Here is a 16279-nt window from a genome sequence, read left to right on the forward strand (position 1 = left end):
CATGCTCTGATGACGCGGCCCGAAATGCCGTCTGGACCCGCGGCTTTACAGATATTCACCTGTCGGAAGGATCGGGTTACATCTGCTACAGAGACGGAGAGTGAACTAACCTCTGTAGCTTCGGCCGCGAGAGCTTTCTCCATGAAGGTGGTGTTATTTCCCTCGAAACAAGCATAAAAAATATTTAGCTCATCCGGGAGAGAGGCAGCGGTGTTCACGGCAGAGTTTTTATTCCCTTTGTAGTCCGTGATGATATTAATTCCTTGCCACATGCTTCTAGAGTCGGTGGTGTTGAACTGTCCTTCAATCTTGTCCCTGTACTGGTGTTTCGCTGCTCTGATAGTTTTGCGGAGGGCATAACTGGCTTGTTTATGCTCCTCCGCGTTCCCGGAATTAAAAGAAGAGGTCCGCGCATTAAGTGCTGTGCCAACATCGCTATTAACCCATGGTTTCTGGTTGGGGTAGATCCGTATTGTTTTGGTCGGAACAACGTCCTCTACGCACTTTCTGATGAAACGCATTATGCTATCAGCGTAAACCTCGATGTCATCATCAGAGGCGGACCGGAACATTTCCCAGTCCACGTAATCAAAACAGTCTTGTAGCGTAGAATCTGATTGGTCTGACCAGCACTGGATCATTCTGAGGGTGGGTGTTTCCTGTTTCAGTTTTTGCCTGTAAGTGGGCAGAAGCAGAATGGAAGAGTGGTCTGATTTGCCAAATGGTGAATGGGGGAGGGATTTGTAGCCATCCCGGAAGGGAGAGTAGCAATGGTCCAAAACCCGGTCTGTCTATTGTATACAATAAGGCAGACAACATCCAAGACAAAAAACATAAGAACTGTAAATAAAACAAACAAAAAACTGCAATGTTGTGTCGGAGCTCGCAACGCAGCAGCCATACTCAACGCCATCTTGAGTTGATGATTAAACTGGTATTAAATGGCCTAAACATTCTGAACAGCATTGAAAGGAATGAAAAAAAAATCTGTACAATGAACAGACAGAAATTGTAAGGCTTTCAATCCATGCATCACAGATATAAAAAAAATATTTACCATGAACTTAAATCAATATATCGGGGTAGTAAGGGAATACAATTGAATTTCTGGATGTGTTTTTCTTATGACATGGAATAATTTGTTTTATGGTTACTGTCCATATAATTATGGTTGTACTTTTACCTTTGGTTACTATGATCTAATTGCAAATACAGTTAAAACTATAGATACAATGGAACTTTCCTTCTGTGTAAAATCTTTTCTAATGCATTCAGATTATAGAAAAAGGCTTTGTTTGTCTTCAGATGACTGTATTTTAATCAGCAAGTTCCTGATGGAAAAAAAAAAAAAAAAACAGTGAAAGAAAACTAAGTCCCACTATCACACCATGTCATAACCAGACGCGATGCTGCGAGACGCGATAAAAGGTATATTTTTTGTTAAACAGAGTTTTGTCCTAACCTGCCAGGACAGGGCATTCTATTTTTGGAATGGTTTCTATTTTCTGCAATGTCGTGCTGGGCAGCCCAGTCAAAAATGGATCTGAAATCCTTCTCATGACAATAGGCTATATATTAAAGCTGGAGTGACACTAGCCGATTCAAAACAACTTTATTTTCGCCGAGGATGTCACAGACATGGAATGTTGTGTTTGAGGTCTTGTTCTCTTCAACTGGAGCTCTGTTATAGACACACACACACCAGCACATTTTGACTTTCTCTCTGCTTCCCTGTCACATGGAGACTGATGAAAAAACAACAGAACTGCATGAGTACGTAAACATTAAAAATGGTAATAGACTGAATTTTGATGCGATTCATAAAGTAACTTTGCCCTGTGTATGTGTGTGATCGTGTGCTTATCACTTTGAGGTTTGCCGTAGAAAATGTATGTCCATACGCATGTGTGTCCATAGCAACCCAACTCAAACATTGGCCCAGGGCACAAACTTTCCAACATTGGCTTTCTGTAGCTCAACTGGAAGAGCTTGATTTTAGCAATGGCAAGGTCATGGGTTCAGCAGACTGCTAAAATGTTTTTGTGGGTTGGATTATGGTAAAATGTTTCAGTCGCAATCCAGTTATGATATTGTGGTGCATTGTATTGTATTGCATCTTGACATGTATCATGATGTATAGTAGGGATGTGCTTTACGACTAATTTGACGTTTAAACTGAAGTTTTGTAACCGACTAGTCAACTAGTCTAAAGAGAAACCAACCTTCAGTAAACAGTTAAAAACAAATGTTTTATGCGACCCATTTAAAATACTTAATCTATTCCAAATCCAATGCTAAATTCTACTGAAAAAGGGCATTTATCTGCGATGTGCTCGCCTTGAATTATAATCATTGTACATTAAATATAGAACATGACACGCATTCACTGAATCAACGTTAGCAAATATTTAACAGACATATTTATTGAAAACAATTGAATGAATAGTGCAGTATCAATGGAACAACCATTAAAAGCCTGTTCTAAGTGGAAATGACCAAGTAAAAGTTACTTAACATATTAAAACAGTCAGGACATTGTTGAATATAATTAACAGGTAGACTAAGCCAAATCTATGAGAGAGAAAAAAATGCGCTGAAAAGTCATGCGTATTTCACGCTGTGCAGTCGTGCATTAACCCTTGATCTAATATGACAGCTGTTCGGTAAAAAAAAAAAGTAGCTATAGGATAGAAAAAATAGGCCTGTGATGTAGCCTGCAATAAACGTAATGTATTCTAAACATGACGTGCACACAAAATAAAAGATAGTTTAACACGTTAAGCAGTCGGCACCTCATTGAAAATAGCCTTCTTAATCAGCAGATTAAAAAAATTGCATACCTAGTCTAAAACAGTTATTTTCTAAGCTACATACATTTTTTGATGAGTAAAATTAACCCGTCGACATGGTCTGGTGAGCTATCCTGCACCTGAAAAAGCCCGCTCAGCAGAAAAATAACATCCAAGCATGCACAGATGTAAAGAAGACTCAAATGTGAAAACATCCATAGGGACTTTCAAACATTTGGAAAGCCGATTCCCGCACCACCGAAGTGATTTCATAACTACTTTGCTGAGTTTGCTTGTTTAGTGAGAGGACATTTTCCTGCGCGCGCCACGAGTGGGAGAGGGAAGAAGCACGAGCAGCCTGAGGTGAAATTAAACTCTGTATCTGCTCCAGATATCCTCTTTTTTAAATAATATTTGTATTATTAATTCTATTTAAAATATGTAACATTAATATGATAGTAATTTAAGTGCAGCCTCTGTAAAAATATAAAGCCAAACGTAAATATGTAAAAATTATTATCAGTTTAATGGGGGAAATATTAACCGACTAGTAATTCCAGTGTCGACTAGCAGCATCAGAACCGTTTAGTCGACTAGTCTCGCACATCCCTAATGTATTGTGAGGTAATTGTCAATACCCAACCCTAGATAAAAGCATTCACCAAATATGTAGATATAAATAAGTTTTGATTTTTATATTATTATGCTCTCTCTTTTTCTAAAACGGTCTCTTTCTTTGTTTTTATCCTAATGTACCATCTGTTTCACTCAAATTGGCTTACTGTCTACGCAAACACACACACATACACACAAAGAAAATTTTTCTCCAAAGACCCTTGGCCTTAATTTCATTTGTGTCTCTTGAAACTCGGTAAATAAACAGTCTCATTGAATGAAATAAAACAAAAACCAGGGGACACCTTAAATTATAACTGGAAGCTCTTTGTGTAATCATATCTGAACTGTCTCTGAAACCAAATAAACATGAAAACTGATTATACTCTTTCTCTCTCTCTCTTCAGTGTGTGAGAGCAGGGGTGGCAGTAGTGATCTCGTGCCCAGGTTCTCCTCCTCCTTGCCCACGTATTTCCCAGTGTCCTGCCAACTGCAGGGTGCAGAGTCATCCTTCTTTCTCCGGGAGGCCACGCAAGAAGTGATGCATAATGGGAGCTTGCAGACACGCAGTGATCCGCTCTTTCTCCACTTGCCCGAAGCTGGCCCTTCACCCCTCTTGTCAGTCAACTGTAGCTATGGCAACTTCACTGCAGAGGCACCTGTGCCACCTGAGCTCCTCCAGGGGGCACTACCACATTCCTTTCACACCTCCACACACCTGACACTGGGCTGGAAGGTGAGAGCGTACCTGGTGACAAGAAGGATAGTATTGGATCATCCACAAATCCAGGTGTTGTTTTACCTTGCGGGCCGAAGGTGGGAGGATATGGATCCTCCTGCTGAACTTTTGCCCTGCATCCGTGTTGAGGGGATTCGCGATCCAGGGGAAGGTTCTGTATCAACTGCCTGCCGACTTGAGGGAAACATGGGAATCTGTGTAGCCCAGCTTGGCGTCCCTACAACCTGGTTTAACCCTCCTCCTCCACCACGTAGGCGCACACAGGAACCCATTCCTGTCACTGTAGAGCTGCACTACTCCATCCTGCCTCCAGAGGGCTTGGACAGAGAGTGTGTTGCAGGTAGGGTGCAAGGAAAGGCAAGAAGGCAAGAAGGGGATATGCAGAGGATTGGAACAGTGACTATTGCCACTGGGGAGAACAAAGCACCAAAAAGCAAACTCAGACTGGATGGGGATGTAGAGATTGTGTTGCCGCCCAGTCCAGTCAAACAAGGACAGACTGTGGGATTTCAAATACTGATGAATTCCGCTGCCACCACTGAGCAGTTCACATTGAGGTAGGTTAGCACACACATGCACACATGTATGAATGTTGAATGTCTTTTGTATGCAAACAGTACTCACTAGGGGTGTAAAAATGCATTGATGCATCGCATTGCACTTATTTGACAATGGAAATTCAATGCATCGGGTACAGAATTTTATATTCAATTGTTATTACTATAATATGTATTACATGTATGTATTATTGTAATGTCTTAAAAAATACAATTATTGACATATTTTCAGGTGTAGTATTTAGGGATGGGTAATGATACAGATTTCCCGATTCAATTCTGATTCACAAGCTTTCGATTCCAATTTCGATTAGAAATCATTTCATATGGGTATATTTCAGGTATAATTAGTGCCTGACTGATACATTGGTCAGCCGATATTAGCCTTTAACTGATGTATCGGTATCGGCGTATATGTTTACCGATATGCGCAGATATGAAAACTTTCAGAACATATAATGAAGAAAACAATGCTTTAGAATTGGTGTCATAATGTAGTTTGTCCAGCAGAGCGCGCTCCGATTCCATTGTTTACAGAGCCGAGCTGACGGTGGCTCTGCAGACAGGGCGGAGTTAAGGGGTGCGGTGTTAAATGGTGTTTTCTTGGTAAGTTGCTAACTAGTTTGTGAAATACAGTGGTGTGAAAAAGTGTTTGCCCCCTTCCTGATTTCTTATTTTTTTGCATGTTTGTCACACTTAAATGTTTCTGATCATCAAACAAGTTTAAGTATTAGTCAAAGATAACACAAGTAAACACAAAATGCAGTTTTTAAATGAAGGTTGTTATTATTAAGGGAAAACAAAATCCAAACCTACATGGCCCTGTGTGAAAAAGTGATTGCCCCCTAAACCTAATAACTGGTTGGGCCACCCTTAGCAGCAACAACTGCAATCAAGCGTTTGCGATAACTTGCAATGAGTCTTTTACAGCGCTGTGGAGGAATTTTGGCCCACTCATCTTTGCAGAATTGTTGTAATTCAGCCACGTTGGAGGGTTTTCGAGCATGAACTGCCTTTTTAAGGTCATGCCACAGCATCTCAATAGGATTCAGGTCAGGACTTTGACTAGGCCACTCCAAAGTCTTCATTTTGTATTTCTTCAGCCATTCAGAAGTGGACTTGCTGGTGTGTTTTGGATCATTGTCCTGCTACAGAACCCAAGTTCGCTTCAGCTTGAGGTCACGAACAGATGGCCGGACATTCTCCTTCAGGATTTTTTGGTAGACAGCAGAATTCATGGTTCCATTTATCACAGCAAGTCTTCCAGGTCCTGAAGCAGCAAAACAGCCCCAGACCATCACACTATCACCACCATATTTTACTGTTGGTATGATGTTCTTTTTCTGAAATGCGGTGTTACTTTTACGCCAGATGTAATGGGACACACACCTTCCAAAAAGTTCAACTTTTGTCTCATCAGTCCACTGAGTATTTTCCCAAAAGTCTTGGGGATCATCAAGATGTTTTCTGGCAAAAATGAGACGAGCCTTAATGTTCTTTTTGCTCAGCAGTGGTTTTCGTCTTGGAACTCTGCCATGCAGGCCATTTTTGCCCAGTCTCTTTCTTATGGTGGAGTCATGAACACTGACCTTAACTGAGGCAAGTGAGGCCTGCGGTTCTTTGGATGTTGTTGTGGGGTCTTTTGTGACCTCTTGGATGAGTCGTCGCTGCGCTCTTGGGGTAATTTTGGTCAGCCGGCCACTCCTGGGAAGGTTCACCACTGTTCCATGTTTTCGCCATTTGTGGATAATGGCTCACACTGTGGTTCTCTGGAGTCCCAAAGCTTTAGAAATGGCTTTATAACCTTTTCCAGACTGATAGATCTCAATTACTTTCTTTCTCATTTGTTCCTGAATTTCTTTGGATCTTGGCATGATGTCTAGCTTTTGAAGATCTTTTGGTCTACTTCACTTTGTCAGGCAGGTCCTATTTAAGTGATTTCTTGATTGAGAACAGGTGTGGCAGTAATCAGGCCTGGGTGTGGCTAGAGAAATTGAACTCAGGTGTGATAAACCACAGTTAAGTTATGTTTTAACAGGTGGGGCAAACACTTTTTCACACAGGGATTTTTTGGATTTTGTTTTCCCTTAATAATAACAACCTTCATTTAAAAACTGCATTTTGTGTTTACTTGTGTTATCTTTGACTAATATTTAAACTTGTTTGATGATCTGAAACATTTAAGTGTGACAAACATGCAAAAAAAATAAGAAATCAGGAAGGGGGCAAACACTTTTTCACACCACTGTACATACTGGAAAGTTAAACAATGACCCCATCATTTTCCCTTTTCAATATAACTAATATAACGTTAACCCTGTCCCTGACAACCATGTCACTCATGTTTATCACATCTGTTTGCTGTTAGCCAGCTATAGTTTTTCAGTGCAGTAAGTAATGTAAACATCAGAGCATCTTTTTGCAGCTCAGCAGACAACGGTGCAGTGGTGAATTATAGGTGGTGAGTGTTGATTTCACGCTTCGCTGTTACCTAGTTGGTGAGACACAATGCTGGAAAGTAAATAATGTCCATCTTTTACTCTCCGTGGCAACAAGCTTACAGCAAACTAGCTAACCATGTAGCTACTTGCATTGCTTGTCAGCATGTAAACATGTATTCACCAAACTGTTTTGTTCAGGATTCACAGTTTGGTACCCCTTTCAACCGAACAATTCCAGTCGTTGCATTTATAAAATGTAATATTTAAAAGTTTTCCACCATTGAAAGCTTCCCCTGAAATTGTATAGCAGAATACGGTAACACCGCTGACACTGTATAACTCTTGATTCGGCAGGTGTAAATGCTTCTTGTTTTACAACCTGCTCCTAATTGACTGGCAGTATTAATATAGTCAGCATTTGACTGATACTAAACAGTACTGATGTTTATTTAGCTATTTATTTATTTATTATTTATTCTTTATTTTAATGGTCAGCAACTGACTGATACTAAACTGTACTGATGTTTATTTAGCTATTTATATTATTTGAATTTATTCTTTATTTTAATGGTCAGCAATTGACTTATACTAAACAGTACTGATGCTTATTTAGCTATTTATTGTATTTGTATTTATTCTTTATTTAAATGGTCAGCAACTGACTGATACTGAACATACAGTACTGATGTTTATTAAGCTATTTATTGTATTTCTATTTATTCTTTATTTTCTCAGTGTTCATTTCTAGAATTTGTTGACAATGTATAATAATAATGTCAAATATTCTTTGATTAAAAATATTTAAGTAAGCAGCCTTCTGAGTACCTTTGCATAGTCATATAAGTGCAAAATCGGTGAACAATCCACATAGAAAAGGTCTGTTTTCATTGCAGCTCAAAAATTTACTATATCAGCCACCATATCGTAATCGGTGAATTTTCCCTCTCTAAAATTGGTATCGGTCTCAAAAATCCCATATCGGTCGGGCTCTAGGTATAATGTCCCTATTGCTTACATATTAAATAAATTATTTTCCCGCTAATGCTGTTAATTAAAAAAGGGACATTCTAACAGGGCACATTATGAAAATATTAATTTTACTAATTATATTTTATTAGTTTTTCATCATTTTGGTCATATTTTTGCTTTTTAAAAATGAACTAATCCATGTATTCAATCAATAGATAACATATTATATTCCACATATTATTTATTGTTACATTTTTATTGTTTAATTGCATAATTTGTACTATTTACAAGTATTTACATTAATTTGTTAAACACTCGCTAAAACCTCTACTGTCTCCTTAAGAAAACGTCATGGTTACTGGTGTAACCTCCGTTCCCTGATAGAGGGAACGAGACGTTGGTGTCGATGTAGTGACACTAGGGGTCACTCTTGGGAGCCCGAGACACCTCTGGTCTTTGATAAAAGGCCAATGAAAATTGGCGAGTGGTATTTGCATGCCACTCCCCCGGACATACGGGTATAAAAGGAGCTGGTATGCAACCACTCATTCAGGTTTTACGCTGAGGAGCCGATATAAGGTCCGGCCATTTCAGCGGGTAGTTCAGCGTTGTGGCAGGAGGGACCAACGTCTTGTTCCCTCCATCAGGGAACGGAGGTTACACCAGTAACCATGACGTTCCCTATCTGTCACTCACTCAACGTTGGTGTCGATGTAGTGACACTAGGGGTCCCTATACAAAACGCCACAAGGCTGAATGGTGTTATGTGAACTGGTGGTGTGTGGTGGGCAGACTTGCTGTGTGCCTCATAGCCAGCACACCAGGTCGACACGTAACCTCCCCCAACACAGTTATGAGTGTCGAACAGCCCTTTTTGGGGACAAGTCGACTACCCAAAGATAGAGACAGGCTTAACCCAGTCGTGGCCTCATTTCCCCTTCTCTTTTTCCACTCCCGAAAAAAGAGGGGGGATTATCCGACTGGGCCGCCAGGTCTAGTCGTGGGGTGTCCCTCCCAAGGGACACCAAGGAGACCACACCTCGCCCCAAGAGGGGGGTATTTTTAAGTGGAAAAATACATCACATGGTCTTTCCAACCATGTGGAGAGCCTTCAAGGTGGATCCTGCCCAATGGGGGAGGAGTTACTACAAACATGGAGCCTGGGGCAGAGGGGCTCTGCCCAAGGAAGATGCAGATTGCCAGCAGGGAAACGAATTAGCGGAAGATATAGATCACATGGGGTTTAGCCTTACAGGGAACCACCACATGCGGAGCACCTACCCCAGAACAGGGCTCTTAGTTAGCGCGTGTACTGGGCCAGCAGTGAGTCTCTCCGAAAACTCAACTGCCACAGGGCTCGGAGGAAGTCAACCAGGGAACAAATTTTTTGAAAACTACTGGGAATTAACGGCGCAGGTCTTCAGCTCAAAAGGAGGTGGAAGGCGCTATGTGCAAGCGATACACCCGGCTGGCTATCCCGGGCTTATCCGCTTGTGTTGCGTGCCACTACCTGGGACGAAACCGGTTCCACCCGGAGGTTGTAGAACCTTGCAAAGGTGTTGGGTGTTGCCCAGCCCGCTGCTCTGCAAATGTCTGTTAGAGAGGCACCTCTGGCCAAGGCCCAAGAAGCCGCTACACCACGGGTAGAATGGGCTCGTAGCCCTACCGGGGGCGGCATGTTTTGGGCGAGATATGCCATGGTTTTGGCATCAACGAGCCAGTGGGCGATCCTCTGCTTGGAGACAGCGCTTCCTTTCCACTGTGCACCAAAGCAGACAAAGAGCTGCTCAGAGACTCTAAAGCTCTGCGTGTGATCCAAATAGATGCGTAAAGCGCGCACCGGACACAGCAACGACAGCGGCAGCGCTTGCAGGTTCACCACCTGGTCCCTAAAAGGAGTGGTGGGAACCTTGGGCACATAGCCCGGTCGGGGTCTCAGAATCACGTGAGAATAGCCCGGACCGAACTCCAGGCACGTTTCGCTGACAGAGAACGCTTGCAGGTCACCTACCCTCTTGATGGAAGTGAGTGCAGTCAGGAGGGCAGTCTTCAAGGAGATTGCCTTAAGCTCGGCTGACTGCTAAGGCTCAAAGGGGGCTCTCTGTAGACCCTGAAGAACTATGGAGAGATCCCATGAGGGAACGAGGGGCGGTCTGGAGGGATTCAGCCTCCTGGCGCCTCTTAGGAACCTGATGATCAGGCCTTGCTTCCCTAAGGACTTACCATCAACTGCGTCGTGGTGTGCTGCTATGGCAGCAACGTACACCTTCAAGGTGGAAGGGGACAGCCTCCCTTCCAGCCTCTCCTGCAGGAAGGAAAGCACTGATCCGACTGCGCATCTCTGGGGGTCTTCGTGTCGAGAAGAACACCACTTAGCGAATAGACGCCACTTAAAGGCATACAGGCGCCTCTTAGAAGGGGCACTAGCCTAAGTGATCACTTAGGTCTTCCGCGCCCCGTCCAGGGACCAGACATGGAGATTCCAGAGGTCTGGGCGCGGGTGCCAGAGGGTGCCTCGTCCCTGAGAAAGAAGGTCCTTCCTCAGGGGAATTTGCCAGGGGGGAGCTATCGCAAGGAGCGTGAGGTCCGAGAACCACGTCTGGGTGGGCCAGTAGGGTGCTACCAGGACGACCTGCTCCTCGTCCTCCCTGACCTTGCACAGGGTCTGTGCAAGCAGGCTCACTGGGGGAAACGCATATTTGCGGATGCCAGGGGGCCAGCTGTGTGCCAGTGCGTCTATGCTGAGGGGAGCCTCGGTGAGGGCATACCAGAGCGGGCAGTGGGAGGATTCTTGGGAGGCGAACAGGTCCACCTGTGCCCAACCGAATCGACTCCAAATCAGCTGGACCACCTGAGGGTGGAGTCTCCACTCTCCCCTGAGGGAAACCTGCCGTGACAGCGCGTCCGCTGTAGTGTTGAGGTTGCCCGGGATGTGAGTGGCTCGCAGTGACTTGAGGTGCTGCCGACTCCGGAGGAGATGGCGGGCGAGTTGTGACATACAGCGAGAGTGCAGACCGCCTTGGCGGTTGACATATGCTACCGCTGCTGTGCTGTCCGTCCGAACTAGCACGTGCTTGCCCTGGATCAATGGCCGGAACCTCCGCAGGGCGAGCAGAATTGCCAGTAACTTGCCAGAGGCAATTGATGTGCCAATGCAGTCGCGGACCCGTCCAGAGGCCGGCGGCTGTGTGCCCGTTGCAAACAGCACCCCAGCCCATTTCAGAGGCGTCTGTCGTGACCACGACGTGCCTGGAGACCAGTTCTAGGGGAACACCTGCTCGTAGAAACGAGAGGTTGGTCCAAGGCCTGAAAAGACGGTGACAGACCGATGTAATGGCCACGCGGTGTGCCCCGTGGCATCCATACCCGTCTCGGGACTCGAGTCTGGAGCCAGTCCTGAAGCGGCCTCATATGCATCAACCCGAGCGGGGTGGCCACCGCCGAGGATGCCATATGCCCCAGGAGCCTCTGAAAAAGTTTCAGTGGAACCGCTGTTTTCTGTTTGAACGCCTTCAAACAGGCCAGCACCGACTGGGCGCGCTTGTTCGTGAGGCGTGCCGTCAAGGAGACTGAGTCCAACTCCAAACTGAGAAAAGAGATGCTCTGAACCGGGAGGTGCTTGCTCTTTTCCCAGTTGACCCGAAGCCCTAGTCGGCTGAGGTGTGAGAGCACCAGGTCCCTGTGTGCGCATAACCCGTCTCGAGAGTGAGCTAAGATTAGCCAGTCGTCGAGATAGTTGAGAATGCGAATGCCCACCTCCCTTAACGGGGCAAGGGCAGCCTCTGCGATCTTCATAAAGACGCGAGGTGACAGGGACAGGCCGAAAGGAAGGACTTTGTACTGATACGCCTGACCCTTGAACGCGAACCGCAGGAAGGGTCTGTGTCGAGGATGGATCGAGACGTGAAAGTACGCATCCTTCAGGTCTACCGCAGTGAACCAATCTTGATGCCGGACGCTCGCTAGAATGCGTCTTTGCGTCAGCATCTTGAACGGGAGTCTGTGTAAAGTCCGGTTCAGTACTTGCAGGTCCAAGATTGGCCGCAACCCACCGCCTTTTTTCGGTACGATGAGGTAGGGACTGTAAAACCCTTTCTTCATCTCGGCTGGAGGGACAGGTTCTATCACGCGCAGGGTAACAGCGTTTTCGCCCTTGACCAAGGTGAAGTGAATACCGCTGAACCTGGGCGGGCGCCTGGTGAACTGAATCGCGTAGCCGAGTCGGACGGTCCGGACCAGCCACCGCAATGGATTGGGAAGCGCAAGCCATGCGTCCAAATTCCGTGCAAGGGGAACAAGGGGACAACGTCGTCGGACGTACCGGCAGGAGGGGCCTCGCGGCGGGGGGAGTGCGATGTGCCACAGCACATCGTGGCCGTGCTGAGTCTAGGGACATCGAAGCACTTACCTGGCTCCTTGTGACCACCCCTGGAACAGCCTGAGATGGGGGAGGAAGAGGCCTGTCCTCGTGACCCGTGGAGGCCGCCACATCGGGGGCGGCTGTGTGCCACAGCTGGGCGCTCAGGGGCGGAAAGGGCACCGCTGGAGCGCCAATCCTGCAAGAAAAAGCCTGTGGACGGTAGTCATGGTGACGACCGTACACACCGGGTATGTGACCCAGGGAGGAAAGAAGCTGCTCTTTTGCTGAACTGTTGGGTACCGCAGCCACTTGGGCGTGCTGCAAAATCAAACAAAAAGGCAACAAAAGATTTTCCACCCGGCATTCCACCGGGTGATGGAGTGGTCTTTCTACCAGCTCCACGTGAGTAGGTTCCCTCGTCCCTGGGTTGCCCATATCAGGGGCACTTCGAGGACCTCCGTGGGTTCTTCGGCGCTGGCTGTGAGACGGGTGGCGTCGGCTTCCTGCGGTGGGCTGCACGCCGGGACCGGGCCGGAGGGGCGGGCTGCGGCGGAGCCGGTGCAGTCACCGCAGGGGGATGCCCTTGGCGACGAGCAGACGGGGTGCGGGATCTTGAGCCACGCCGGGGCAGGATGTGCTGGATTGCTTCCATCTGCTGCTTTACCGTCGAGAACTGGTGGGCAAAGTCCTCAACGGTGTCGCTGAATAGGCCCACCTGGGAAATGGGGGCAGCAAGTAACCGTGTCTTGTCGGCCTCGCCCATCTCGTCCAGGTTGAGCCACAGGTGGCGCTCCTGGACCATTAGTGTGGCCATCGTCCGCCCGAGAGACTGCGCCGTGACCTTCGTCGCCCGGAGGGCGAGGTCGGTCACCGAGCTCAGTTCCTGCATCAAATCTGGGGCGGAACTACCCTTGTGCAGCTCTTTCAGCGCCTTGGCTTGGTGGACCTGCAGGAGAGCCATGGCGTGCAGGGTAGAGGCGGCTTGTCCAGCAGCGCTGTAGGCCTTAGCCGTCAGGGACGACATGAGCCTACAGGGCTTGGACGGGAGCTTAGGGCGTCCACGCCAGGTGGCGGCGCTCTGCGGGCATAAGTGCACCGCGAGCGCCTTATCCACCGGGGGAATCGCCGTATAGCCCCTGGCCACCCCGCCATCGAGGGTATTGAGAGCGGGGGAACTGCGGAGTCGGGGTCGGGCAGTAAAAGGTGCCTCCCACGACTTCGTCAGCTCCTCATGCTCCTCCGGGAAGAATGGCACTGGAGCAGGGCGTGGCTGTTTTGAGCGGCACTGCGAGCCCAGAAACCAATGAGGGTTCAGGGGAGAGCGGAGGGTTCCACTCTAGCCCGACGCTCGTGGCCGCCCGGGAAAGCATGTCTGTCATTTCGGCATCGGCCTGTAACTGGGCGACCGTCCCTGAAGGGGGAAGCCCAGCTGAGGCTTCTGCGCCCGACTGGACAAGCCCGCTCTCCGATGCTGCACTCGAGAGCTCATCATCTTCGCGGGCCCCGAACAAGAAGCCAGACTCGCCGTACGACGAGCCGGCGAACTCATCCGGAAGCCTGATCGGGGCAGACGAGCGTGCTGGGGAATGGGAGGTCCGCGGGGGGATACCCGGCGGAGGCGATCCCATTGAGGTCCCCAAATCGCCCCCAGTGCTAGCCGCGCTGACCTCATACCCGTAGGTAGGAGGACCGAGGCGGGGAGCTTTCTAACGAAAGCAAGCCGCGACCGTAACGTTGCCATGGTCATGTTCTCGCAATGAGAACATGAACCATTCATAAATGCTGCCTCCGTGTGGGTCATGCCCAGACACGAAAGACAGCGATCATGACCATCCAAAGTTGAGAAAACGACCGCAACCAGGAATAAAACATGATCGGAAAGGCATCTTTAGAAAGACGCGTCTTTAAAAAGACGTTCCGTGTGTGCGCTCTTTTAGAGAAATATACTCTTTTAGAGGGGAAAAACGCTCTTTCAGAAGATATACTCTCTAGTTTTTCTGCCGAAGCACCCAGGGGCGTTTTCTGCAGCGCACCAGTGCAGAGGAGGGAGAAGCCGCTGAAATGCGCCGTCAGATCCAGCAGAGGTGAATGAACAGTGCTATTCAGCTCAATGAGCATGACCGTTTGGCTCCGAAGAGAAAATCTGAATGAGTGGTTGCATACCAGCTCCTTTTATAACCGTATGTCCTGGGGAGTGGCATGCAAATACCACTCACCAATTTTCATTGGCCTTTCATCAAAGACCAGAGGTGTCTCGGGCTCCCAAGAGTGACCCCTAGTGTCACTACATCGACACCAATGTCGAGTGAGTGACAGATAGTGAACCGGCATTTCTGTAAAGAGCGTCTGTAAATGAGTGCATGTTAAGGAGAAAGACTCGAACGGCAACAGATCAACAACAGACTGTAGAGAACAGAAACGGTAGTAAAAGGGACTTTATTTAATGACAAATGGGTTGCATGGATTTCATCCATGGACACACATTACACAGAACAAATCTTACTCTCAACACGCAGTGAAAGGATCTTGCGACTGAATACTCCACCACTATACTACACAATCACTGGTGAGTAAAATCTAAACATTTAACATCCAGTTGCCAAATATATATACATTACTGCCACATAATGCAACTTTTTTTGGCAAATGTTAGTGATTTCCTCTCTTTGTAGTGAAGGGTTGCGCACAGAGTATAAGATCGATCTTAGGATTTAAGAATCGATATCGAGATTAAAATGAAGATCGCAATGCATTGGAAAATCAATAATTTTACTCACCCGTAGTAATGTTTCTTTATCTTAATTGGTAGTGCATGACACTAGCTCCGCCAAGGTTGTGGGTTCAATTCCCAGGGATTTTGCTACAGATAAAACATGCTGAATGACTGTAAGGAACTTTGCATAACATTTTTTGCATGTAATGTAAAAATCCACTACAGTGTAAATTGTCCCTCTAGTTAATTTAGTCTTTTCACTGTATTTAAAAACAAAATAGTAGTCATACCAAACTGTTACAACCCGACTCTAAGTCTGTAACAAAAAGGGAGACCAAATGCTCAAAAACTGTGAATTTGTATATTATTTTACCATAAGTACAAACACCAAAGCAGAAACTGAGCGCTAGGATGAAGCTCTCCATGAAGATCGGTTCCATGATACAGCTATCTGCCCCTCGTGAATACTTCTGAGGATATTTAAAGATACCACTCACAAGTGTCAGGTTTGTCAGCCACGCCCCTCAGAGCCTGAGCCACCTGCAACAACCACTTAGACTGGGATGCCCCCCCTTAAAGTCCCAAGTCCAATAAGACTAAGGGACTCACAAACCCCCAATTTCAATATATATATATATGTATATATATATATATATATATATATATACACACACACACACACACACACACACACATGCATACTTCCCACTTATGACATCCACAGTAACTTCAGTCACCACTTTTTTAGGGCCATGTTTGTCCCGCTAAACACCCTCTGCCTCACTACCCCACTACCTTCATCACCAGCAATCCGGATCCTGAAAGCAATTTAAGGAAATAAAGAAAGAATGCAGAGAGAACGGAAGAGGAAAGTGAAAGACATAACACAAGATCAAACTTAATCTGTCAGATAAGGGGCACAGGACAACGCATCAGCCAATACGTTGTCGACTCCTCTGATGTGTCTCACAGTCAAGTTATAGGGCTTCAAATAGAGAACCCATCACATCAACCGCTGACTTGGGCTCTGTAAAGAGTGTAAAAATGTCAGGGGGTTGTGGTCTGAATAAACAACCACCGGTAAACCTCCCCCAAC

General features: G+C 46.5%; 1 protein-coding gene across 1 annotated transcript in view; it reads left to right on the top strand.

The window, feature by feature from the left end:
• The window catches only part of LOC127432331 (transmembrane protein 132C-like), a 463488-nt gene that overhangs the window by 131173 nt on the left and 316036 nt on the right, over positions 1-16279 (top strand). The window contains exon 2 of the mRNA XM_051683250.1: positions 3812-4700. Coding sequence (XP_051539210.1) covers positions 3812-4700 — 889 coding nt within the window. The remainder of the gene's footprint in view (positions 1-3811; positions 4701-16279) is intronic.

The sequence above is a fragment of the Myxocyprinus asiaticus genome, chromosome 4 (assembly GCF_019703515.2).
Source record: "Myxocyprinus asiaticus isolate MX2 ecotype Aquarium Trade chromosome 4, UBuf_Myxa_2, whole genome shotgun sequence".
In the NCBI taxonomy this organism is placed as follows: Eukaryota; Metazoa; Chordata; class Actinopteri; order Cypriniformes; family Catostomidae; genus Myxocyprinus; species Myxocyprinus asiaticus.